Source organism: Lissotriton vulgaris, chromosome 1_2, assembly GCF_964263255.1.
Source record: "Lissotriton vulgaris chromosome 1_2, aLisVul1.2, whole genome shotgun sequence".
Classification (NCBI taxonomy): Eukaryota; Metazoa; Chordata; class Amphibia; order Caudata; family Salamandridae; genus Lissotriton; species Lissotriton vulgaris.
In genome coordinates, this window is record NC_141686.1 from 331,862,710 (window position 1) to 331,890,335 (window position 27,626).

The window sequence follows — 27,626 nt, forward strand, 5'->3', positions numbered from 1 at the left end:
CGCCGGCTGAAGTATGGAAAAGCGACGATCGAGCGACCAACAAAAGGAGAAGAAGGGGATCTGAGCATAGCACTTATGCTAACAAGCTTTGACAGACGTAGACGTAGATATGACTGTTCCTCCCTAAAACGTAACGACTGGGAGGATGGACTGACATAGAAACTTGACGGGTACTGTATGACGGAAATTGACTCGACATTAGCACGCTAGATAACGCGATTATGACGTTTAATTAGATAGGGAAGGGATTGGGAAAAGTGCTGAGGTAAGGGTACCCAGGCACCACCCGTCTGGGAAGTTAGAAATATTGTTGATGTTCGAAATGTACCGCCTCCTTCTCACCCTCTTATAGGTATAACAAGACTGCCTGACTGTTCTCCTGATCAATGCCATCTGTTGCCTCAGCCTGGAGAACGTCCAACCAAAGGAAGAAAATCAAAAGTGGTTTAAGATCCCCCTATGGGCAATAGCCCGACCAGGTTAAATCCTGACCGGCTGACCGAGGTGTAAGTACTGGCAATTGGGAGCGCTCGCAGAAGTAGTAAACGAGAAGAGAAGGAGGAAAGGTAAAAAGAACACAGCCAATGGATAAATAGGATATCAGAGATGCGCAAAATGCGCAATGAGATTTTTTGTTTGGCCAACAACTGTTGTATGTTTTGTCGTGAACACTTTTGTATGTAACACATGTACTGTCTTCCCTTGTCTGAGTTTTTTGTGTATGTAATGTACGAATTTATGTCTTCCCTCTGTCTGTGTTGGCATGTTACCTGACCTCTGCTGTTCTGTGTTGTGAGCGCACTAAATGGCCTATTTTCGTACACGTCTCTCTTTCTCTCTCTCTCTCTCTCTCCACCCCCTTATACCTCTCTCTCTCTCTCTGTCTCTCTCTCTATCTCTCTCTCTACATGTCATACGTGTACCAAATGGCTCGTTTAGATTACGGACGGCTCTCACTCTCTATGAGAGTCTCCCTATTTCTTCTTCCTATTTATGGTAAAATAGTGCCTCACTGGCACCAGTCTGATTGGATACTTATTGAACGCGAAGGTGTTCAAGAAATTGACCGAAACTAAAATGATTGTGATTTGCCATATTACTACCTCTCCTTTCTACAAAATGAATGAACTCGAATTGGCTAAGAAAGAAAGGACAGGTGAGACGACTGAGGTCCCCTAATCTGGCCCTCCTAAAAAGGGAACTATGTGTCAATGGCACCCTATTCTTTATCGTTGTTAGAGACAAACGTCAATGTCCAGATTGGCCCCCAATGCCCAGATTGTCCCATCCCCTTTTGCACCCAAGCGCGAATAACCGAAGTATCCCGCCTCACTTGATTGACCCCAGCTGCTATCCTGGATATAAATATGATGACCATGAGTAACTGTCGTCCCTCGAGAGAAACCTGTTTTACCCTGACTCTCGATGATAGCGCCCCCGCCCTGTTTGAAAAGGTTAGCCAGCCTTGAAGGAAAATGTTAGAACTGTTAAGGCTAAGGTTAGAAAGGCGAGTCTCCCTGGAAGTTCCGAAATGTTGAATTTGATGAAATGAACAGTTGATAAGAGTCTGACTTTTTCTCTATATATGGCATATATAGATGATGAATAAGCTTGGCATGAACTCAATAAGAATGCCGACATATGCACCGCCTGGTAATAGACCTCTGACTGTGACCGATGAGCGTATCTCCCAAGTATGTAGGATAGAGGGAGGAATTCACATGCGTAGATGTCTTCTTCTGCCAGTTCTCTAAAAACTTGTTTTGTACCTATTCAAAGATTCACGATCACCGAAGGAGAAGGGTCGGACGTGACGTACAGCCTGGCTGCAGGCCTTGAGACACATGTGACCTCGACCAAAGGTGGAGCTGCAGAGCAACAAGATACGGGACGAGACAGCAATTTCAACGTGGAACATGAGAAATGACGGGCCGCCCTGAAGCCCTCCGTCTGCTAACCCACGTGTGCCTGGAGTCTCCGTCCCCCTTCTTTGGGCCCGATTGATGGGCCTGCCTGCTTGTTATCCTTTGCTCCCTTGGTCCCTTTTGTGTGTCCCAGGAACTCTGACCCAACTCCGCTCTCTCCCCTATCGACTATTTGAACCACACACCCTCCTTTCCACGTGACTTTTTGCCAAAAGGAAGAACTGCATTCAAATGGAAAAAGGGTGTTGCCACGGAAATATAGGGGCCGAACATAAGGCGTCGCTAAACGGATTGTTTAGGGAACAGGACTGTGGTCTAACAGCAGAGGACTGACTGCACCCTGCAACGCGTAAGGATAAATCCGAGCTGGACCTATAGCTCCACCGCCGGTGCTCAACAGCGCCAACGAAAGTACACGGACTAGAGCCTACCAGTGATGGCTCACTGCCAAAAGACACTGTGACGAAGAGATCTTGTGTATTGAACTGAATTCCACCCTCAACTACTTGGTCAAGATGTTCATTGGTCACATTTTTAAGTCAGAAACATTTATGCTATGTAGTGCTTTGAAACGATAGAAACTTGACAAATGCAATCTCCTATGCGCTGCATTCTGCCAAACACATCAACTGTCCATGATTATATGCCATATGCTAATATCGACAGTGCTAATTCTGCGACCGTGCCTGTTTATATGTACCATCATCGATTACGAAAATGAACTTTTGCTATGTAAAAAGGGGCGACTGTAGAAAATTAGAAATATTGATGTACATAAGCAACGTTCATTTCCCTTTTCCCACTCCCCTCCCTGCGCGTACCATGAATACCGTAAAGCATTAACTACATCCCACTGCCAGCAAAGGCCTGTACCCATGTGTACATGACAGCCATTTTAGGCACCCTGGCCTTTTGCCCGCCTAAGATTAGAATCACCGGCTTCCCTTCTGCGTGTATTTGAAACCCCCCCCCTCTCCCTCACATGCATAAACCATGAAACCCTCTCCCTTTGCGCGACCCTGCCCTGAAAGGCAGCCCTTCTGCTTGACCCATGCAAACCCCCCATTTCCTCTTGAAGAGGCATCCTTCGCCTTAAGCTGACATAGCCCTCCCCAGCTGCGCCTGACTGCCCCCGCTCTCTCATGTGCGGGGCATAAGATCTCTCTCTCTATGCGACTCTGTCCTTGTGTCCACCCTGGCTCCCCCTCCCTTCTCCCTCACACGGGCAAGTCATAAATCTTCTTCTGCAAGACCCTGTCCTTGAGAGTCACGGCCGCGCCTGACCAACACCTCCTTTCCTTCCATGAATGCCCCTCTGTTGACAAGCCTTCCCTCCGCGCTCGATTGTCCACGCGGCGTGAATACCACTCCTTTGATGACCCCTTCCCCCGAGTCCGGCTGACCACACATGTCCGAGGCCATCGCCTAAGCCAGGAGATACCATTTACTGTCCTTATTGTATGAAGTCACTCCTCTTCAAAGGACCCACTGTTGATCCTGGCCACCTCATCCCCTGGGCCATGATCAGGCGCACACATCCAAACAGTTGACAGAACACTCAGCTGCGTGATTGCCCTCCCCTCTTATCAGCAGGTCAAGGGTCCCTATTGTGAACACATGTGGGGTAGGATTGACACGAGGATTTTGGGGATATCTCTTCCTTGTTTCACAATATCGTGATTGTAATGCCAAGTGTTTTGTAAAGTATAAAAGTCGGAGTCTCAGCTCACTTGTTAGAGCACCTCCCGAAAGACACTGTGTTTCGTGTCCGAAATGACAGGCTCTCCTCATGAGAAATAAACTCTGCTCCTGATTCCTGCTTCCAGCGCCCGTCTCTTTATTTGGTAATTATTCAGAATGGAAACTAAGAGGCGTCTTGCGCCAGCAGCCTGGGCATCGATAGTAATACGGGCTCATGTTTTACAGAATCCAGGAACATTAAAAGCTTAAAGGGACATTGCTGTGAAGAATCCAAGCTGACCGGTGACAAATGGGCCTGGACTGGACTTTGCTGTTGCCCTCTGTCTCTAGGGGCTCCCCTTGTAGTCCTGGGGGGCTTGGACATGTACTCCTAAGTTTGGGAACGTTTTTGAAACTTTTCCTCAGTGCTTTAAACAGAATGATTGTGAAAAGTTTCCAAACAGCAGTTCAACAGCATCTGATTGAATGTCAGGTTTGTCCCACAGGCAGAAGAGATTTTCCTCAGAAAAACTCCCAAGTCCCCTTTCAGGCTGGGACTTCCCTACTTCCAGGCCCCTGTGATGGCCAATGTACTCGGTGTATCTGACCCTCACTCCATCATGGTCAGCCTCAAATTGCGCCAAGATCCTGATCTACTGCGACAGTTGATGACCTTTTGTTGGTGGTACATGCAGGGACTCCTAGAGGTACAACTGTGCGTGTGTGTGTGTGTTAGATGTACTCCTGTGAGTGTGTTTGTGGTGTGTGTGTCCATGCAAGATGGGGGTACATGTGTGGGTGAGTGTCTGTGCATGCAGGATAGATAGAGGTACTATTGTGTGTGTATGTGTGTGTGCATGTATGTTAGATGTACTCCTGTTTGTGAGTGTGTGTGTGTGTGTGTACATGCAGGATGGAAGTACTCTTGTGTTTGTGCACATATGTGTGTGTACATGCAGGATAGAGGTACTCCTGTGTGTGCTCATACATGTTAGATGTACTCCTGTTTGAGAGTGTGTGTACATGCAAGATGGAAGTGCTTTTGTGTGTGTATATGTGGGTGTCTGTGTGTACATGCAGGATAGAGCTACTCGTGTGTCTGTACATACAGGTTAGATTTACTGCTGTTTGTGAGTGTTTTGTGTGTGCACATGCTGAAAGTACCCTTGCGTGTGTGTATGTGTGTGTGTACAAGGAGGATAGTGGTACTCTTTTATGCATGTGTGTGTGTGCATGTGTGATAGATGTCCTCTTATTTGTGGGAATGTGTGTGTACATGCAGGATGGAAGTACTCTTGTGTGTGTGTGTACATACAGGTTAAATGGACTCCTGTCTGTACATGTGAGTGTGTGTGTTTACATGCAGTAGTCACGCTTAACAAATCCCTGATTGATTGATTGATGCAGGATAAAGGTACTCTTGTGTGTGTGCGTGTGGGGAGTACATACAGGGTAGATGTGCTCTGATGTGTGGGTGTGTGTATACATGAAGGACAGAGGTAATTTTGTGTGAGTGAGCGTGTGTGTGTGTGTGTGTAGTGGGTACATGCAGGGTAGAGGTACTGCTGTGTGTGTGTTTTTCAAAGATGGATAGTTGGAAATGAAAAAAGTAGCAGATCTCGCTGGCGATTGTTCCCTTTGTGGCACCCTCCTCCTGCCCCCTACTTGTTCCCGCCCCTCGTCTCTGAACAGGGCAGAATAATTCAGGTTGTTGTGTCTGCTGTGGATGAACAAATGATACAAAGTTGTAGCAAGGATCCAGCAGGCCAGCTCATATGCGGTAACGCAATTGAACTGACTCAGCATTTAATTAATGCAAGTTGTTTGTACATTAACATCACCTGAAATTGCAGATAAGCATCACCCTTTAAGAACTGCTCACTGGCCAGACCCTCTAAGAGGTCCTTTACAATTCAGTGAGGACCCACTAGTACCTCGTCCCTTGGTTTCAAGGATAACAGCAATACTTGAATAAAAGTGTTCCCTGAACCTTTGAGTGACTGAGGGCTTTGATAACAGGCCTTAAACTTTGGGCTGAGAAAGGAGGTAGAAAGCACTACAGAAATTATTCAGAACAATGCAATACTATCCTTTCCCTAAATATCATATTGTATATATTAACAAAGTGCTCAAGTGTTCTGTTTCTTCTTACACTTCCACGCATGTCCACATAACACAACCTTAGATGTTAAAGATGGGGACCATATGTCAGACTGGCCAACAGATGTCCGGATTGCAAGTCATTAGCCAAGAATGTCTGTGAAAAGCATTAGATGGAAACCATATACCAGCAGGGACCTCAATATTACAAGATCGTCAGTATTCTAGAAAATATATTGGTAGGCTATCCTGTTTCAGGTTTAAACCTATAAAAACTGATAAAACTCTACCAAAAGGGAAGCAACTCTCTTCAGTATGAACATATAAACACTAATAAACACTTGCACAACTACAACATAAAGTGCAATTGAAAGAAAGGAAAGCAAGAGAGAAAGAGTATATGTAATTTCTTTACAGAGGGGCTAGCACAATACAACTTTTGTTAAACTAGGAGGCAGCAAGAAAGACTGCTTTAAGATTATTCTGCTTGAGTTTTGTTGTTTGGGGATGCCAATAAAATATTGTTTCTTCTTCCTTTTGTTCTCTCCAGTTTTGAGTGTCCAAATTAATGGTGTAGGTCTTAGGATGAAATTTTAGGTCAGATCTAATTATTGTATACACTGTATAGGCTGTAATGTTTAAAATCAGATTTGATCTTTTGGCAGTGTTCAATTTGTTTACTGATTAGTTAAATGGCTAGCTCATAAGAACTTAAACAGTATGTATTATCACATTTCCCCCATCCATCTCAGCCAGCCTCCCAGAGCTGAACCTTTCTACCAACCACAATGGATCCACAGCCCCCCTCCCCCACCAGCCTGATCACACCCAGAGCAGAGACATCCACCCAAAGAGAAGTCCGACTCCCTAGCAAAACCGATTCGCAAACCCCCCCTCCGCCAACCTCAACGCAACTAGAGCACAGCCGCCCCACCAGAGAGGAACACTACTGCCAATCACAACAGGCAACAACCTCACCGCTCCACCAGCCCTTTCGCAGATAGACAATAACCCTGAGTCAGCACCCCCTCTTCCCCTGAACCCCTATAGAAGCAACATGTCATACAGCCCTTCCCCCCAGAGCTCAGCTCCTCCCATCCTCCCCTCCTCACCCCCTCTAATAATATGATGCAATGCCTCAACCTTCTGGAAGCTCAGTTTGAAACCCTGGTCTGTGGCCTGAATGAAACCTTATCCTCCCTAGCAAAAATCCGTCTGTCCACTCAACAGTCCATAGCTCTCCCCATCCCTTTTCAACCTAGAAGTAATGAATCACCTCCCCCCAACCGGACCCCGGCCCACCCCAGATCTTGCCCTTCACTCACCAAACCGGGGACGGAGTCGCATGCAGACAGACCTAGAAGAACAAATCCCAACCTCTCCCCTCAGGAAGCGACCACACTTGCCGCATCATACGACCAACCCACAAACCCCTACCCTAAGTCCACACCTCGCTCACAGAATGTGATTCCACCCACCCTAGCACTGGTCGCGCCAGTGAAGTCCGCTCCCAAATCCTCGATTCAAGTTATTACTGGAGTGGGTAGGGACCATCCTCCCGTAGAGCCACCAGACCCCCAGCGCACCTATCCTCTATACCTAGAATCCAGCCCAGCAAATCGAAGCCCGAAGAAGAACCTTCCATCAATTGCATGTCCATCAACAGCAGAGCTGCTTCCAAACATGCAACTGAAATAGCTGAAGCCATCCTCTCCCATGACCTAGGTAGCACACAGAAACTACAATAAGCACATCAAGAACAAATAGACAACATTCTTCTGCTCCGCTTTAGACAATGCAAAAAAACGCCCCAAAGAACTCTTTAATATCATTAGGAGCCAAACATCCTAACCGATGACATCGAATATAGTAGCGTCCAAAGATCACTGCAACAATTTTGCTAGCTTTTTCAGCAAAAAAATCGCCAAAATTGATCTCTCTCTCAGCACAAATCCCTCCCCTCACATGGAGATCAAGACACCAGCAACAATCGGCAGCACCCCAGTGAACACACTTACTTACTGGTCCTCCTTCCACCCCATCCAGGGAGAAGAGATACTCAAACTGATCGCCTCCACTAAACCCTCATCCCACTCCCTAGATCAGCTGCCCACGAGCCTGGCTAAAGACCTGAAGCTTATCCTAGTCCCAATCTGGTGCAAGATCATCAACAGCTCTCTGAGCACGGGAATCATTCCAGACCGCCTCAAAGTAGGACAAGTCACTCCACTTGTAAAAAACCAGGGCTACACATTGAGGATATGAACAACTTTAGACTGGTATCAAACCTTACTCTTTTATCCAAAACTCTATTAAGATGCGTTCTTCCACAGCTAACCCAACACCTAGAAAATATCAAGCTACTAGACCCTCACAAATCAGGATTCAGAAAGGGATGCAGCACCGAAACCGCAATCTCAAATGTGTTAGATGATCTTCACAAGTCACTTGACTCAGACCGATGCAGCCTTCTCATTCTCCTAGATTTATCGTCCGCTTTCGAAACAGTTGATCACACCCCGCTCCTCAAAGTCCTCAATGAAAGAGTGGGCATTTGAATGACGGTACTAAACTGGTTCTCCTCTTTTCTTCACAACTGCACGCAAACAATAAAAATCAATGACTCTGAGTCTGACCCGCTTCCCGTCAACAGGGGAGTTCCACAAGGATCAGTACTCTCTCCCCAACTTTTCAACATCTACATGGAACCCCTCACCACTCTTCCCAGGAACTCCAACATCCCCTTCCACCTCTAGGCAGACAACACAGCTTTATCTGGAAACCACCTTGATTAAAGACATACACAGACTAAATGTCACTCTCAAAGAGGTCCAACATTGGCTCTCTGTGAACCACCTTAAACTCAACCAAGAGAAAACAGAAGTTCTCCTCATCTCTAACAGAGATGAAAACCCCCAAATCGAAGAATGGCTCAAAGCTATTGATGGCCTCAATGGTGCCCTTGCGCCAATGGACTCAGTGAAATCCCTAGGTATTACCCTTGACCCCAAACTGGACATGAAAAAACACATCTCAAAAGCCGCCAAAAGCACGCTCCTAAATCTGAACTGCTATACAAAATAAAACCCTCACTCCCCCCGAAAGATCTTAAACAAGCCACCCAGGCACTGGTGCTCTCCAGAATTGACTATGGAATCGCAAACCTGACCGGGACAATAAAATCCCACCTAGGTCCCGTGACCACTACCCTCAATGCCGCAGCAAGATTGGTCACACAAGTGATTCCAGTGGTTCACTGTAACCATCCCTGAGGGAACACTAAATTCTCCTCTCTGTTCACAAGAGGATTCCCACACAGTTTTGTTATTCTTGAATACATTTCAAATGTTTATTCCTTTGGTGTTTTCAAAAATAGTAATTTGATTCATTAAACTTTCAACAAATGAGGCATTATCAATTTAACTTCGTATCCAATGCATTTCGGGCATTTATGATACCCTTCATCAGGGAATGATACTGTCAACAAAAGAACACAAAATATAATTACAATTCAATAATGTTTGGTCATTATATCACATTGTTGTTCGGCCTAATTCACACGGTGATCATATACAGATATCATTGTGTTCACCAGCTATTGTCCCTCGTGAGAAAAGTGAAAAAATGTTTAATTTGGAACTCACATGCCTGCTTTTGACCGTGGTTGTTATATGCTGCAAAAAAATAACATGAGAAACGGAAAAATTAACTATCGTGAGTTCGCGTTTAGACCAGCTTATAGCACAGCTTTTTCTGTTATCTCGTTGTTTACTAACCTTGTACGAATAGCTGAGCGGCTCGCGGCAGCTTCTTTACGTGTGTGTCTCCTGCGTGAGGACGCCACTTAAGAAAGTGTTCGCCATCATGTTTACAGGTTTAAAATCTACTTGTCATATAGCTACTTCTTTTCTACATACTGTGTTAAGTTAGCATGAGTTTATTAAATGTTTGCACGCCGTTTTCATTCTTGCTTCACTTTTGCACACGACACATAATTGTTGTTTTAGCTTTCAACCCAGAAGAGCTTCGTGATTTACAAGAGAAATAATATGTTATTGCTCTGATATCAGTTTTGTTCTGCACTCTGTCTGCACAGTGAGTGCTGAAGGCTACATGGATAACTTAACCCAGTGTTGTTGTAAGGTCTGATCTTCGCACCCCTATAGACATAACACACATGCTGCTGCCAAAATCTATTTACAAAAGGGGGTGGTGATGAACAGAGTGTCTGAATTGAGCAGACCACTCTTACCCAGTCCAAAGATCAGGGCTTGATCCATCACCGTTATTTATCTCACTGCCCCATCCCAGCTCAGAACCTGGCTATATGCAAATCAGTCTGTCCCTGGCCCAGTGCATCATGGGAACAGGGCAGACTAAACTACCAAGCCAATTCTTTACCAGAAAGGAGACAAGCTACCGGGGACCGGTTTCTGGCATTTCAGCCTCTTCGGCCCGGCTTGCTTGAATCCTGATGGAGCAGTGAGAAAGGGACTCATGTCTGAGTATACCCTGCCACACCTATAGTGGCCAAAATCGATTTACAAAAGGGGGTGGTGATGAACAGAGTGTCTGAATTGAGCAGACCACTCTTACCCAGTCCAAAGATCAGGGCTTGATCCATCACCGTTATTTATCTCACTGCCCCATCCCAGCTCAGAACCTGGCTATATGCAAATCAGTCTGTCCCTGGCCCAGTGCATCATGGGAACAGGGCAGACTAAACTACCAAGCCAATTCTTTACCAGAAAGGAGACAAGCTACCGGGGACCGGTTTCTGGCATTTCAGCCTCTTCGGCCCGGCTTGCTTGAATCCTGATGGAGCAGTGAGAAAGGGACTCATGTCTGAGTATACCCTGCCACACCTATAGTGGCCAAAATCGATTTACAAAAGGGGGTGGTGATGAACAGAGTGTCTGAATTGAGCAGACCACTCTTACCCAGTCCAAAGATCAGGGCTTGATCCATCACCGTTATTTATCTCACTGCCCCATCCCAGCTCAGAACCTGGCTATATGCAAATCAGTCTGTCCCTGGCCCAGTGCATCATGGGAACAGGGCAGACTAAACTACCAAGCCAATTCTTTACCAGAAAGGAGACAAGCTACCGGGGACCGGTTTCTGGCATTTCAGCCTCTTCGGCCCGGCTTGCTTGAATCCTGATGGAGCAGTGAGAAAGGGACTCATGTCTGAGTATACCCTGCCACACGTTGGATCTAGCCCTGATCTCTTGACTGGGTGAGAGTATTCTGTTTAATTCAGAGACTCTGTCCCTCACCACCCCTTGTTGTAAATATTTTTGTCCACCCCAAGCGTGGAAGGGTATACTCAGATGTGAGTCCCTTGCTCATTGCACCATCAGGATTCAAGCAAGCCGGGCCGAAGAGGCTGAAATGCCAGAAACCGGTCCCCGGTAGCTTGTTTCCTTCCCAGTGTAAGAATTGGCTTTTGTAGTTTGGTTTGCCCTGTTCCCATCATGCACTGGGACAGGAACAGACTAATTTGCATACAGCCAGGTTCTGAAACTGGGATGGTGCAGTGAGCTAAAAAACGGTGTTGGATCTAGCCCTGATCTCTTGACTGGGTGAGAGTATTCTGTTTAATTCAGAGACTCTGTCCCTCACCACCCCTTGTTGTAAATATTGCTGCCAAAATCTGGCGCTAGGCGAGTTTTATGTTGTTGTGCTGAACGCACAAAAAACACCCTTGATGTGCTTCGCATGCAGAGAGCTGGTGGAAGATGATGTGATCCTCCTGCCACTGAGATTTTGAGGTATGGGCCCGCCCTGCTAAAACCCAAATGAGACCTTTATAGATATAAAATACTATGCTAAATAGGGAGGGTGTGAATTAGGCGTTGTTAATTTCTATTCATTTCAGCATCTTAGTATGCTGTCACCATTCGCCTTTTATGGACTAGTAACTATGCTGATAACTTTGTTGCTTATAATATGTTTGTTTGAGAACCTTGCATTAGTAAATAAATATTTCAAACATGCACGTGTCCTCTTTTACTCCACGTTCTGGTTTGTGATGATTATATACCGAAAGAGTGTTCATGTGTTCCACGATACCTGAGGTAATCTAAGTTCATGTTCTGGTCTGTCTAAGCATTGGGAGTTATGACCAATGAGACACTGTAGCTAGCTCGGTAAGGGGATTTTGGGTACTGAGGTGAGTTTTGGGCCATCCTAATTCAACGAGGTTCCAGGTCTCTATGCACAGTTCTGTAGGAGAACGCAATTCCTGCTACATGGCGCCCAACGTGGTGTACTGCAACTGACGAAAGACTATCTCTGTGTTATGATGTCGAATTATGAGCGGGTGGTAATGGTGTATTGGGTGTGAGTGGGATTAGACCAAGAGAGGGGGGTCTCCTGGGAACATGTCGTAATTTAAAGAAAAATTACGAAACAAAAAGAAAAAGACAAACTGATATTTGCGGCCATGGTCGAAAAAAGGGGAGAAGCTGGAGTCGAACCCTATTCGTACAAGGTTAGTAAACAACGAGATAACAGAAAAAGCCGTGTTATAAGCTGGTCTAAACGCGAACTCACAAGAGTTAATTTTTCCGCATGTGAGTTCCAAATTTTAAAAAAATTCACTTTTCTCACGAGGGGCACTAGCTGGTGAACACAATGATATCTGTATATAATCACCGCGTGAATTAGGCAGAACAACAATGTGATATAATGACCAAACATTATTGAATTGTAATTATATTTTGTGTTCTTTTGTTGACAGTATCATTCCCTGATGAAGGGCATCATAAATGCCCGAAATGCATTGGATACGAAGTTAAATTGATAATGCCTTATTTGTTGAAAGTTTAAGGAATCAAATGACTATCTTTGAAAACACCAAAGGTATAAACATTTGAAATTTATTCAAGAATAACAAAACTGTGTGGGAATCCTCTTGTGAACAGAGAGGAGAATTTAGTGTTCCCTCAGGGATGGTTCCAGTGAACCACTGGAATCACTTGTGTGACTGATTCATTAGGGCGTCTGAGGGGTTATGACGCCACCTGCGGAGAACCTAAAAAATAATTAAAAAAGGAAACACAAAAGCTGTGCACCCTTCCAATCTAAGTTGCAGCAAGATTGGTCACAGGAACTAAGAAATTCGAACACATTTCTCCGGCACTCAAGAAACTGAAGTGGCTCCCTATTGATCAACGAGCCAGCTTCCGTACAGCCTGTCTCATGCACAAAGCCCTGCACACAGGTAATCCAGAATACCTGGCCGCCAAACTCAAATGGGCCGGCCAGTCCTGGAACCTCAGAAGTTCCAACACGCTTCTACTCATCCCACTGAAATCACGGAAACACAAAACCGCAAATAAATCCTTCCCGGGAAATGCCCCTAAGATCTGGAACGCCATCCCCCACCCACATCAGAACAACCACCTCCTTCCTGAAATTCAAGATCCTACTCAAAGCCCTCTTCCTAGAGTGCTCTCGAACATAACGAGAAATCCACAAGTTACTTTGGGAAGGGCAACTAACTCCTCGTCCTGATACGCCTCAGCCTGAAGATCTGTATTCTAACTTTGTTGTTATGCTCGTGAGTTGGTAAATTGCAGATTGTTTGTCTTTGCCTCTCCCAAAAAAATGCCCTTAACTGTACCTGTTGTGAAGCGCTCTGATACCCTCAGGTCCAGCTAGCGCTATACAAAACATCTAAATAAATAAATTAATAAATGATCTTTTCCAATGTGCTAGTTTTGATAGTGGGGCACTTTCTAAACAGCCCAGTCTTTAAACATTAAATGCAAGATTCAGTGACAGATGCCATTGAACAGAGTTCTATCACCTGCACATTGGATAGTGGTGAACACATAACACAAGATTTTCCACATAGCAACAAAACTCATAGCTGCAAGACGTCCCACTGTCATGTGTGGCACCTTCAGCTAATCCTTACTTTTTACCCTTACCACTGGGGTTTTCGATCCCATAGTTATAATGTTACAAGCAGATTTTCAAGTTCCAGAATACAATGTAATGAAATGTGAGAGATGGTATTGAGATGTCAGTGTGAGTGAGAGTGCAATACACAGACTTGATATGTTTAAAGTAGTTTAACACTGGGCACACTGCCAGAGGGAAGACGCTACATACCCTGCATCATTTCCCCTTTAAATTAAATATGTGCTTTATAACAATCAATGCAAAATAACATGTTTTGTAAATACTGCAATGACACAGTTCTTGTCTATTTTAGTGGTTAGGCAGCCGCAAAACCATTGGGTACTGATTTCAAAAGGATTGGAAAACACAAAAAACAGCACACCAGCTCCACCTACTGAAAATCGAGAGGCCTTAGTAAGAGCGAAGAATAGTTGCTTAAACCTTCTGCTGCCACTGGTGGGCACAGCCCCAAGCGCCCCGTTGGAGGTGCCACTACTGAATACGGGTTACCGCTGTACACAGACCAGCTGTTTCCTGTGACTGATGACTCCCAACTTCTTATAGAGCTAGTCCGAATCAGTCACTCACAGTTACTGCTTGGGTATTTGCGTGGGTCCATGGTGATATGTTCTCTTGTGTGGGTATGTGTGTGTGATTGAGTATTTGCATATGTTTATGTGTTTGTGTCTGTATCATTTTTTCATGAATGTTCATTCGTTTATGCCCTGGTGTGTATTTGTGCATGTGGTTTTGTGTGCATACAAAAGTTTGAAATTATTTATGCTTGTACGTGTACATATTTATGAGTCGTTGTACACATTTTGTGCAGTATTTTAACAAGAGTTGTATTTGAACCTGTGCACTTATGCTCTGTTGGGTGAGTATAGGGGGTCTTTTAAAGTGACTCCTCCTTTATGGGATGTTCGGTCCAAAGGAAGGACATGGAAGATCAGGGTGGACTTCCAGGAGGGAGTGAGCATTCATGGGAAGAAGAGGAAAGGACAAGGGTTTCTGTGAGTCGTGCAGGACCCATGTTCTCGCGCAGAGGCCAGAAGTCCTGATGCACTCCGGCTTTCCTTCCACTCACATACTGTTTCGTATTCCTCCCAATCGTCCATGTTTCCTGCACTGTGATTTCCCCTTCCTCAAGTGTCCTGTCTTCACCCACACCTTTCTCTCCCAAACTCCATCCTTCCTCACCCCCACACTGTGGTTTACTGTGAATTTCCTCTCTCTTTCATCTGTATTTCACCTGCCATACCTGTAAACTACCTCTATTACAGCCAATATTTCAGCTTTCTTACTCTCTGATGTTTCATGCCTCACATACTCTATACAGTTGTCTCACATGTCAGCCTTTGATTCTCTCTACACGACTGGTCGTCCTCCCTTGTGCCTCCACCTTGCCGCTCTCACCTGCACCTGTCTTCTCTCTGATGCCATCTGCTCTCTCTTCTTGTCCCCAGTAGAGCTGTTCCTTTATCTCCTTGTGCACTGAGATCACTAGTTCCTCACACATAGTATCAGAGCTGGACTGGGAACCTGAAGCGCCCTGGCAAAGATTGTAATACCAGCCCTCGTACGGTGCGTAGCGAGTGAGGCGACGGAGCGAGTCTGACCAACACAATGGGGGCTTTTGGGGCTTCCCCCTAAGAAAGTGTGGAATAAAATGGCAATAATTGTGCATTCTACAGCACACTCTCAACATATATTCAATTGTATTAGCTTTTAAAGCATAGTAAATGATGACCTTACAATGCACCAGGATAGCCAGTCATACCTACAGACATTCTTACGGAGAACACAACAAATAAGATGCAAAGCAAGAAACATGAATTTAAATGTAACATAAGTGCACACATTCACCGTTAAGCACAGCCAAGAAGCTGAGAGCACGATGAAAGACCATTTTGAGGGATGTTAACATCTTCCACCCCACAACGGGCCGGCTTTATCACTGGTGCTGCCCGGTGTAACAATCTCTTTGGCTGCCTCGCCCCCCAGGACCTCCTAGAGCAGCCAATGAGTGGAAGCAGCAGTCCCTACCTCGTCTCAGAGTGGGATGGAGGTCAGTGAGAGTTGAGACCTGAGCTCCCCCTGTGATCAGGTGTCAGTCTTGGACCCTGATGTATCTATCACAAGGTCGAGGGTCTAGAGCTGCTTTGCCAGGTGAAGAGGTCACACCCACCAGAGCGGATGTCTAGCTCCTGGCTACCTGAGCTGAGCAAGAAGAGTGTCTGTCAGGCTGTCCTTTGTTCAGCCTGACAGACACTCTTCATGTAAGGAAAAAGGTGGGCGGTGACCATACCCCTTCCGGATGTTAGGATGGGCCTTAGCTGTCTTCTTCTCTCCTTTCCTTACACATCAAACTCTTCCTTCTCTCCTCTGCTTATAAATGCCTCACTTCCTTCTCTCCCCACACTTACACACTCCTCTCTTCCTTCCACTAATACTCTCCTCACTCCCTTCCTTCCTATCTATGGGTGGGCCACTCTATCCTCCCACCATGTCTTTGCACCCTGAAAACCCCCAATAATCAACCTCTGCTACTTGATCTCCCTCCATCCATGGCACCTCTGCCCTTTCAGCGTGTGCCTTTCCTTTCCTCTTTGAACCCCCACATTCCTCACTCACACACAACTATCCTTCGTTACTTTTACCCTGCCGTTCCGCCCATCTTCAGACACCCCATCTTTCTTCTTGATGAGTCCTCATATTACTCAACAGATTCACTGCTCTCAAACCTTCCTCACACAACCCTTCTTTCTACACTTCAACCTCCTTTCCTCTACCCCTCTCTCTTGCTTTCCTCAGGCTCCCATGTTTATCCTTTGTGAAATTCTCCATATTTTTACATTATTAGACTACTTTATATTTTGTCCCAAATACACTTCTATCTTGTCTCATCCTCGTACGCAATCATCATCACACCATCATGCGCTTTTTCCTTCCTCCTCATAAACATCCATCAGTATACTCTCATACACATCAGTCCTTCCTCCTCATAAACATCCATCAGTATACCCTCATACACATCAGTCCTTCCTCCTCATAAACATCCATCAGTATACTCTCATACACATCAGTCCTTCCTCCTCATAAACATCCATCAGTATACCCTCATACACATCAGCCCTTCCTCCTCATAAACATCCATCAGTATACCCTCATACACATCAGTCCTTCCTCCTCATAAACATCCATCAGTATACTCTCATACACATCAGTCCTTCCTCCTCATAAACATCCATCAGTATACCCTCATACACATCAGTCCTTCCTCCTCATAAACATCCATCAGTATACCCTCATACACATCAGCCCTTCCTCCTCATAAACATCCATCAGTATACCCTCATACACATCAGCCCTTCCTCCTCATAAACATCCATCAGTATACCCTCATACACATCAGTCCTTCCTCCTCATAAACATCCATCAGTATACTCTCATACACATCAGTCCTTCCTCCTCATAAACATCCATCAGTATACCCTCATACACATCAGTCCTTCCTCCTCATAAACATCCATCAGTATACTCTCATACACATCAGTCCTTCCTCCTCATAAACATCCATCAGTATACCCTCATACACATCAGCCCTTCCTCCTCATAAACATCCATCAGTATACCCTCATACACATCAGCCCTTCCTCCTCATAAACATCCATCAGTATACCCTCATACACATCAGTCCTTCCTCCTCATAAACATCCATCAGTATACTCTCATACACATCAGTCCTTCCTCCTCATAAACATCCATCAGTATACCCTCATACACATCAGTCCTTCCTCCTCATAAACATCCATCAGTATACCCTCATACACATCAGTCCTTCCTCCTCATACTCACTCATCAGCGCTCCTTGGTACAACCCTGTCCTTCCACCTTGTTCATGTCCTTTCTTCTTCCACCAAAATTCATCCTGTGTTTTATCTCTTTCACCCCTTGTGTAAGCTCTCATATACACTCTGCGCCCTTTATTTCCTGATCTGTATCTTCTCTTTCATATAAATTCACATCCTTTGATCATCATACATTGTACCCTTCCTCCATACATCCCAATATGTTATCCCTCACATACCACATCCTTTTTGCCGATTCATCACTGTCTTCTGTCACTCATTTCCACCAATTCTGTCTTACTCATGACACAACATTTCTCTCCCAGACCCTTCAGATGTCTAACCTCAACACTACCACACTTACCTTCTATACACCTTATTTTCCTCTTTCACACCTGCCATCTCTCCATCCTTGTGTGCACCTAGCTTACCTCCTATCTGTCCTGCCAGGAGCACCCCTCTGTTTCCTGCCTCCCTCATCCTTGAGCTTCCTCACCACCCTTCCTGTTGTCCTCCCATTGCCATGGAAACCATCTGGGAGTGCATCCGGGAAGGCAGGAAGTGAGACCAGGTTCTGCACAGACCAGCGCTGATCGGTCTATTAGGGAAGGGACTTCACTATCTCCCCTCTGCCTCCTTTCTAATTACCTTGTTTGCTTCAGGATGGCAAGCCAAGAAGGCCCGGGGTCCCAACCTCCCCCGACGCTGACGCCTCAGACACGGAAGAATTTGTGGATGCATTCTACGCACCTCTCCAGCGGTATTCGGTGCTACACAGCCTGGTGGGCCCGGCCTGTATCTTCCTACGACAGAGTATTGCCATCACACAACTTGTATGTAACATTGAAGCCCACCCGCATCCTCCCTCTGGCCTAACCTCCCATGTATGTCCTACCACACCAGCATCTACTATGAGTAACCTACTCCCCAACATGGTGTATGTCAATGTTATCATACTTCCAGTGTGTCCCTACTACACAAACATGTGTAACCATTGAGACTGAACCCAGTGTGTCCTCACTTCCTCCCACAGTGTTTTCCCTTGACTCTACACCTAATGTGTTCTCACTGTGCCTTTACTTAATATGTCCTCTATATCCCTACATGGAGTATGTCTTTAATCCTCATGCAGTGATCTTGACTTTAACTCTATACCCAGTGAACTCTCACTTCCTTACCCTGAGAATCTTGTGAGTGTCAACTGGATAGGCCATATCTCTATTACTACCTGATGCACAGCTTGTCACTACTCCAGCACCCAATGTCTCCACTCATTCCCTCCACTGGGCATGTCCATATCTCAGCGGCGTCTGATGTCCTCCTCCCTTGCAGACATGGTCGGTCTTCCCAGGCCTGGCGAGCCATCTCTTACCTCCATGTCACCTCCACCAATGTGTGGATAAGCAGATTCAGAACATGAGCACATACCAGAGCATCTAGCACTATGACTTGTGACTTGGAGATCAGCATGTAGGAGCCAGATGCGAGTTGTGAGGAGGATGTGACCCTCATGGAGGTGTTTCAAGAAGCTAAGGTTCGAGTGAGAAATAACTCCTAGGCAATTTACATATATATGCATAAGGGAGAATAAAAGAAACAAAGAATATGTAAAAAACATTGACTTTTAATAAGTTTGCATAAATACTTTTGTTTAAAAATTGTGTTAATAACACAATGTAGAATACATTTCAAATTATTTCAATCATATACAATCAAAAAGTAGATATAAATTTAAAATAGTGGCAACATTTTATATTCTTTATCGACACGCGTTTCGGCGTACTCTACGCCTTCTTCAGGAGTAGCCACTGATTAACCTAAAAATAATATTAAATGTATTATTGTTTTTAGGTTAATCAGTGACTACTCCTGAAGAAAGCATTGAGTGTACACCTTCTTCAGGAGTAGCCACTGATTAACCTAATAACAATAATACATGTATTATTGTTTTTAGGTTAATCAGTGGCTACTCCTGAAGAAGACGTCAAGTACACCGAAACGCGCATCGATAAAGAATATAAAATGTTGCCACTATTTTAAATTTATGTCTACTTTTTGATTGTATATGATTGAAATAATTTGAAATGTATTCTGCATTGTGTTATTAACACAATTTTTAAACAAAAGTATTTATAGAAACGTATTAAAAGTCAATGTTTTTTACATAATCTTTGTTTCTTTGATTCTCCCTTATGCATATATATGTACATGACTGATTTAAATTGCCTAGGAGTTATTTCTCACTTGAATCTTTTTTCCCTGGCCTAGGAATTGAAAAATATTTGCTATTCAGGGGGTCCTTGATTTTCACATTCAAGAAGCTAAGGTGTCATTCATCTGAAGAGGGCTGTGTGGTGTCAGATTGAGCGTCTGATTTAGAGATCGATGGATGGGTACTCCGTCAATAATGTGACAGATATCTTGACCGCCTTATTACAAGTACATTAGAATACAGTTGTAATGAACTGTTCAAAAGATGAATGGAATAGGAGTCAGATCTGTGACGGACACCTGTCTGCTGAACTCTAACTCAGTCCCTAACTGTAACTTCTTGGTAATGTTGCTTCTGAAGAAGAGTTCATGTTTGGGTGAGCTGTAGTGGGAATCTATTCAGCTTCACACTGGAAGTCATAGCTGGACTGAGCTTGAAGGATCTGGTGTGGCCAAGGATAAACCAGACTTGGTGGATTCAGTTTTGGGGGGGGGGCACATGATATTTCTGCATGTACAAGGATGACGCAGCCTTAGGGGAGGCCGATGTCCGTGCTGGCGGAGAACTGCACACATAGTTTTGTGTCACTTGAATGTATGCTGACATTGACTGTCCTGGTTTGCTAGGAGTACTAGGAGAACCTGCAACTTTATCAATCATTCAATCAATCAAACACTTATAAAGCTCACCAACTCACCCATGAGGGCCTCGAGGGGCTGGAGAAGTTGGCTACTGCCTGGAGGCATGTTCAGTTGAACGGCCAGGCTTTGAGGTCCTTTCTGAAATGCTGGAGCGAGGGTGCGCTTCTGAGGAGTAGGGAGGCGGATCCATGCCCTGGCAGCTAGGTGCGAGAAGGCGCGTCCTCCACTGTTGCTTTAGGTTGCAGATTGTGGGGGGAGGGTAGACCCTGATGGTACTGCACGTCACTGGTATTTGCTGCGGTCTAGAGATCGCCGTCGGGAAGAGTTGTTGATGATTGTTGAGTTCGGAGGAGAACAGTTGTAAAACAGTGTTGTTAAATCTGATGCTAAAGGCAGGATATCTATCAAGGCTTCATAGTTGATGGTACTGAATATTGATGATAGATCAAGGAGGAAGCATGCGTTGCCTTTGTTTGCGAGCACACCAGCATCCGTGACTGCACAGCTTCTGTCGCTGTTCTTCATCATCGACTGAAGTCAGGCAGACAGCAGTGTTGATGTAGAGGAAGAACCTCCAGACCTGGCTCTTCGACTGAACCGGAGTTGCAGCCCTCCTCCCCCCCCCCTAACCTCCCCCAGGGCCTTGAGACCCTCAAAAGTGAGTAGCGCACTTTATAAACCCCCTGATTGATTGGAGGCGTGCTCGGCCAGTAAGGGGTGAGGTTCTCAGTGTTCTCAATGTTCAGAGGATCTGTTCAGTTTTGAGTGTATCTAGGAAGATTTCCTGAGGTTCTGCTGCATTGGCAATATGGAGGAGCGTTGGAGGGCATCTCTCGTAAACGACCTCATGACCCTGCAAGGGAGAAAAAGAGGCAGAGAGCATCTGGTAGTGGATTATAGACTGCCAGACTTAAAATTTAGCACACCAACATTTAATTGCACCAGCCCCTGGCTTCTGAGTAGAGCTTCGGGCACTGGCACTCTTTCTTTCACAAATTAAGGACTGCCCCCATCTAAACGAAAAGACTGGCCAATCAGAGTAGACCACAGTTGTCCTTACTGGTTTCCTTGAATTATAAGACATGTTGGCACATCCCCTGTGATCCAGAGCAAACAATGTTTGATCAACTTGAAAGGAGTAGGTTTGAATTTACTCGTCGTCTCTTTACAAACCTACCTAGTGATGTTTTTGCTTCCTTTATCGCAGGCACGTGAGGTTGCCTCCTCAGGGGAGTTTTCTTCTTTGCGGTGTCTCGCCATGCTTTTTGCACATCGCGAGACGTGCAGGGACTTCTAGGGAGAATCCTCCATGCTGGCTTCTATCATACGCTTTATGCAGGCAAATTAGGGAAACTGAATCAATATGAATACAGTCATACGGAATGCCTGATCATGTTTTATTTTATTATTAGAGAAGTTTGGCTTGCAGAACAAAGGGCCCTGGAGGACTGTACTATTTAATTTTGTCCTGGATATAGAATGAGCCCATCAGATCTAAAAGTCTATAATTTGGAACATGAGAGTTTTAAACCTTATACTTTGCTAAAACAGTAGCTTTTGTAGTGGTTTCATACCTTGCCAAATTGATTTTCGCTCGGAATGTTCAATACAAGACAAGCAGCCGCATTTTTTAACCCTCTGCAATCTATTGAAAGGCTCCTGTGGTGCCCCAATGTTAGAAACGGGACCCTGGCTGGCCAAGGCTCACGCCAAGGTCAGTTAGGGATCACCACTTCTAAGGTCAGGGCAAGGGAGTTACACGCCAAGATAACCCCTGCTCACCCTCTAGGTAACGTGGCGCGAGCAGCAATGCTAAACCTGGAGGCGGTATGAGTTAAGTATTTGCGCACGCACCCCAGCAACAACACCCAAGGCCCACCACAAAGGAAAACTCCACACAAGGTTATATAAAAAAATAGCCTTTGTATTATAATAAAAACACATTAGATAACACACAAACTTTACAATGTGCCAGAGGCACGGGCAGAATTTACAAGAAAATTATGTACAGGACAGGGCCACATGGACCACTGTCAGGGGTAGGCACTTGTTAGAAAATAATACTTGTAGGTATACACTTAGCACATACACATATAATGATTAGCACCAAAATAGTACATGTCGCACACAACCAGTATTCACCGGTTAAAAGTAAATACCTCCTACGCAACCCTAAAACACTGTAGGAAAATCACGCAGGTAACTAGGACCTTATCATCAGGACCTAAGGAAGGAATACCATCACCTAAGCATGTCACTCTTAGCAAAGGGAAGGAAACCTAAACATAAAGTGGGACATCAACAATCCTCTATGCAGGTCAGCAAAGCGGATAAACATAAAGTGGGACATCAACAATCCTCTATGCAGGTCACTCTTAGCAAAGTGGATAAACATAAAATGGGACATCAACAATTGCACATGAGGTATTAAACACATTTAGAGGTGCAGGTTAGAACTTTTGCGCAAGAATCACATACATCAAGTAACTTACAATGCGCAGGGTGCATATAGCACAACACTCGAAATGTCCCTCAGGCCAACTGGCCTCGAAAAGGGTGGAATGCCCTGAGTCTCAATGTCAGGGGGTCTGCGCAGGCAGCACAAACCACAAGCCTAAACGTAGCAACTGTCCACTAAGTGCTGGACAGTTGTAAAACACAAATGGGCAAACGTTGGAGCCAGGTGGGCTCAAGAACAAAGGTGAACAAGGAGCCTTTCAGGGGCTCGCAAAGCAAATGCGCAAATTAGAGCTTCAGCGCTCTCACAATAACAAATTGCCCCAGAGCCTCTCTCAGGGCTCTAAAGCGATGTGGGCGTGGGAGCCTCTCGGGCTCTAAATAAACAAATTGGCCCCAGGAGCCTCGGGCTCCTAAATCAATGCTTTGGACACGTTGGAGTCCCTCACGGGGGACTCGGGAATCATACAATGCCCCACGCTCGTCGGAGCGGCCCGCTGCCAACCGGGGCCGCTCTAAATCAACAGACCCTATCCCCGCACTCACCGGGTCCTCACTGGTGCTGCGGGGGGCAGGAACACCGCTGGCTCTCCTCGCGCTGCTGGGCTCTCCTTCACTCGGGGAGCCTCGAGGACGGGGCCTGCTGCTCCTCTCGCGCACCCGCCTGGACCCGTCTCCGCTGCACGCCGCCTGACTTCCGCTGGGGGCCGCCAATGGCAGCGCGGCCCTGGGGGTCAGGAGGCGGGACGTCCGGGTCACGATAGGCAGCGGCCCGGCAACGGTTTCCAATGCTCCGGGGCTGCGGCGGTGATCACGGGGCAATGACGGGTGGACTCCGGCTTTAAATAATAAAATAACAGCGGGGCAATGCCGGGTGGGCACCGGCGTCCAAAATGAAATATAAAGCGAGGTGGGCACTCGCTCGCCAAAAATCGGCGAAATAAAACGGGCAGATGCCGGGTGGGCACCGGCGACACACAAAGCGCTCCTAAGCTCTGGCAATGAAGGACAGGCGCTCCCCAGCGCCACAGGACAAAAATAAAGCACTCACAGCGCTAGGAGCCGAATAAAGCGCTCTCAGCGCTGAGGGGAGAAATAAAGCGCTTCCAGGCGCTCTGGCAAAAAGCAAAGCTCCAGCAGGGTCTGGAGGCAGGCAGAGGGGCAAGGCAGGGCCAGAGCCAGCACACTGGGTCTCCAGGCAGGGAGACAGTCCAAGTGGCGGTCCTCCTGGCCCCAGCAGCAGCAACAGCCCCCTCTGGCAGGATCCTGGAAGAGAACCAAAAGACAAATTATATGGGGACACAGCCCCTTCTTATACAGTAAATTCCCTTTGTCTCAGGGTGCAGGGTGGGGGAAAACCAGTTGCAGCTGGTTTTGAAGTACTCTGTTTACCTCAACCACCCTCTCTATTCACTGGCAGGGCTAGGGACATCAGTCGCACTACAGGGGGTGGAGCCAGCATTGTGTGGGGAAAGTCCAGGCCCATCAGGGACCAGGGGCACTCCTCCCAAGCCATCAACATGCTAATCTCACACTCACCACCGGGCAGACCCATCCAGCCTTCCCGGAGCCAGGCTCACCAGCCAGCTCCAGCCAATCACACTGCAGGCATATTTTACATTAAATATGCCAAGTCCTAAAAATGGCATTTCTACATATGACACACACATGCCACATACACCATTGCGAAGCATTCATTCCCACGAACTCGCACATACCAAATTCGAGCATGCACTCCCCACGCATCAGGAACTACTAGGGACACAGACATTCCCCATGCATCCCTATGGGAGAGCAGGCCAGCCTAACTACATGCACGCACTTTACTCTGGGACACAGAGAAAAAGTGCGCACAGACCAGAAAATCATCCATACAGATCACAGATTAAAAGCAAAAAGATTAGGGGTGAACCTGCCTTAAGGGCCAAGTCCAACACAACCCCCTTCCAGCCAAAACGCATGGCAGACCAATCACCACCGTGATGGGCTTCCCTGCTTGGGGCGATAAAACACAGACACGGGCCCGCAACTGCAGGGACACCCTCCTGTTTTACGCCACTATGAACCCCTGGGGTTCTTTCTAAAACTATGGTAGGGACTAACTGGGCTACCCCACTGGTAATCTCCAGCTGCCCTCGGCGAGGACCAGGCCCTAGGCCACCCAGGTGCCACTGGTTCCTGCCTACTCACAACATAACAACCATTTTCCACTCTTCCTGTCTGCAAGACAGGGCTAGCCTGCCACTGTTTCTCCAGCCTAGGGTCTACAACCTTAGGTGGACCAGGAGTCTCAGGGAAGGCTCTCCTCCCCTTACCTCTTCTCCTAGGGTCCCTCAGCCTCCTTCGAGGGGTACCCTCTAAACACCATTCTCCCAACCTAGGGTTTAACCCCTCAGGTGGTACCGGGGTCAGAGGTGGGCTCTCCCACCCTCTGCACCCCCTTCCAGAGTCCTGCTCCCTCCCAACCGGGCGGTACCTCTGGAGAAAGAACTGGTCAGGACACTGATTACAGTATTCCCACCCTTTTATTTATTTATTTATTTATTTATTTATAGTGTTTTGTATATCGCGAACAAGACCCGTGGGTATCAGAGCGCTGAACATAAAAAGGTTACAGACTTGACAATTATCACATCAATTATAACAACCAACAGTTATGAGGTAGAAGCGGTGTGGTAAAAGTGTGACTAGATAAAAGGCATTAAGAGGTGCATTGGTCTCAGCTTGTGTCATAGTTATATCTTCAAGCTCGTTGAGGTAGGGTTATATAACATAATCAATATCAATTGGCTATCTAGTTAGCTATTAGGAGTTGCATAAGTTTAGCTTGTCATAGTAGTCATAAGCATAATAAAGTGAGGTAGAGGTTATATAGTTTGAGCTGTGAGATACAGTTTCATACAGTTTAGCTTGTCATAGTAGTCATAAATATAATAAAGTGAGGTAGAGGTTATATAGTTAGAGCTGTGAGATACAGTATATAAGCTCACAAATATATGAGGTAGCAGTTCAGTGTGTAGCCGAGGCTCGGACGGGAGTCTTTCATTTGTTTGATATTGAGCTTCCAATTATTCATGATGAGTACCTCCTCTTTGGCGTATATGATCATATCAATAGTCTGTAGTTTTCTACGTAGGGTATTACTCATCAAGTGGCTCTTTAGTTCCCGTTCGAAAGTTTCCGTATTTTGAATCTTCCTAATGTTTGGAGGGAGTGAATTCCAAATTCTGGGTGCAGCTCCGGAGAAGGCCCGATCGTAGGTCCTTTTCTTGCGGAAGAAGGCCGGTCTCAATAGCAGCTCTTTGGCACTTCTGCTTGGTCTGCTGCCTCCCGAAAGTTTAATTTTCTTGGCTAGGTATCTAGGCATGTTGTAGTGAACCGCTTTGTGAGTAATACAGGCCATTCTCATTTGAATTCTGGCCTCGTACGGTAGCCAGTTTAGGGCTTTCAGGTGGGGCGATATATGATCGAATTTCTTCGTTCCTGTGATGAGTCTTGCTGCTGCGTTGAGGCAGGCTTTTAGAGGTGCTATGGATGTCTTGGGTAGGCCAGCTAACGTGGAACAACCATATTCAATCCTCGAGATGACTAGCGATTGGGTGGCCAGTTTCAGATCCGCCTCAGAGATAAAGGGTTTTAGTTTTCGTAAATAGTTCAAATGGAAGCGGGCGCTCTTGGCCATTGAGTTAATGTGGGCTTTCATGTCGAGGTTCTCATCTAACTTGATTCCCAGTGATTTAGCTGAGTTAACTAGGGTCGGAGTGCAGTTTAACGCAGTCACCAATTTCACCCATTCCTTTACTTCAGGTTGACTCCTTGTTGGTGAAATTAGCAGGAATTCCGTTTTGTGGGCATTCAGTTTCAGATGATTAGTTGTTAACCATTGCAACGCTTTCTTTAGTGTGTCGTTCATTCGGTCGACGTCATCACGGGAGGCGATCTTTATGTATATTTGCGTGTCGTCTGCATACATGTGATAGGATATCCGTGATTTTCGAAGAATCTCCGTAAGGGGTTCAACATATAAGTTGAATAGCTCTGGGGATAGAGTTGAGCCTTGTGGGACCCCAATTGTGTTAGGGCATGGGGAGGAGGTTGCTTGGTTGATCAGGAATAGTTGAGTCCTGTTCTGTAAGAATGATTTGAACCATTTCAGTACGTTTCCGGACAAACCCATCCTGTCTTGAAGCCTGGTTATTAGTATTTCGTGATTTACAGTGTCAAAAGCTGATGACAGGTCTAGTAGGATCAATAGGCATGCCTTATTTTGGTCAAGGGCTTGTAAGGCGTCATCAACAATATGCAGGATCGCAGTTTCAGTACTATGACCTGTTCTAAATCCTGATTGGCAGTCGTCTAGTAATGCGAACTTGGCGATGTGTTGACTCAATTGGCCTTGTACGCATTTCTCAATAAGTTTGGCCAGTAACGGTATGTTGGTCACTGGTCGATAGTTATTCGGGTCTGTCGCATCCGCTGTTGGTTTTTTAATGATGGGCACTACCTGCCCCGTTTTTAGGCAGTCAGGGAGGGTCCCTTGTGTAAGTGAGGCATTTATTATCTGGGTCCAGATCGGGACTAGAGTGTGGCTGATTTCTCTTACACACTTTGACGGTAGAGGGTCTTGATAGTGGTTGTTCGGTCTAAGTTCGGCTAACTTTTTGGCAATCTTACCTTGGTCATATAGTTCAAATGTGTCCCAATTTGCTTTATTTTTTGATTGAGGGCCCTCTGTTGTCTCATTAGCCTCATTTTTAGGTGAGGGAAGGGTCACAAGGTTGGCTGCTGCACTTGTGAGCTCAACTTCTAGTAGTTTGGTTTTTTCAGAGAAAAATGAGGCGAATTCC

General features: G+C 45.9%; 1 protein-coding gene across 2 annotated transcripts in view; it reads left to right on the forward strand.

Annotated features, from left to right (window-relative positions):
* Positions 1-27,626, forward strand: part of LOC147736668 (calcium-binding protein 1-like) — a 383,783-nt gene that overhangs the window by 277,196 nt on the left and 78,961 nt on the right. The window contains exon 2 of one of the 2 annotated variants that reach the window (XM_086953803.1): positions 18,132-18,302. The exons of the other annotated variant lie outside the window; for it this stretch is intronic. Within the exon in view, the coding sequence (XP_086809929.1) occupies positions 18,132-18,302 (171 nt within the window). The remainder of the gene's footprint in view (positions 1-18,131; positions 18,303-27,626) is intronic. 2 annotated transcript variants of the gene reach the window in all.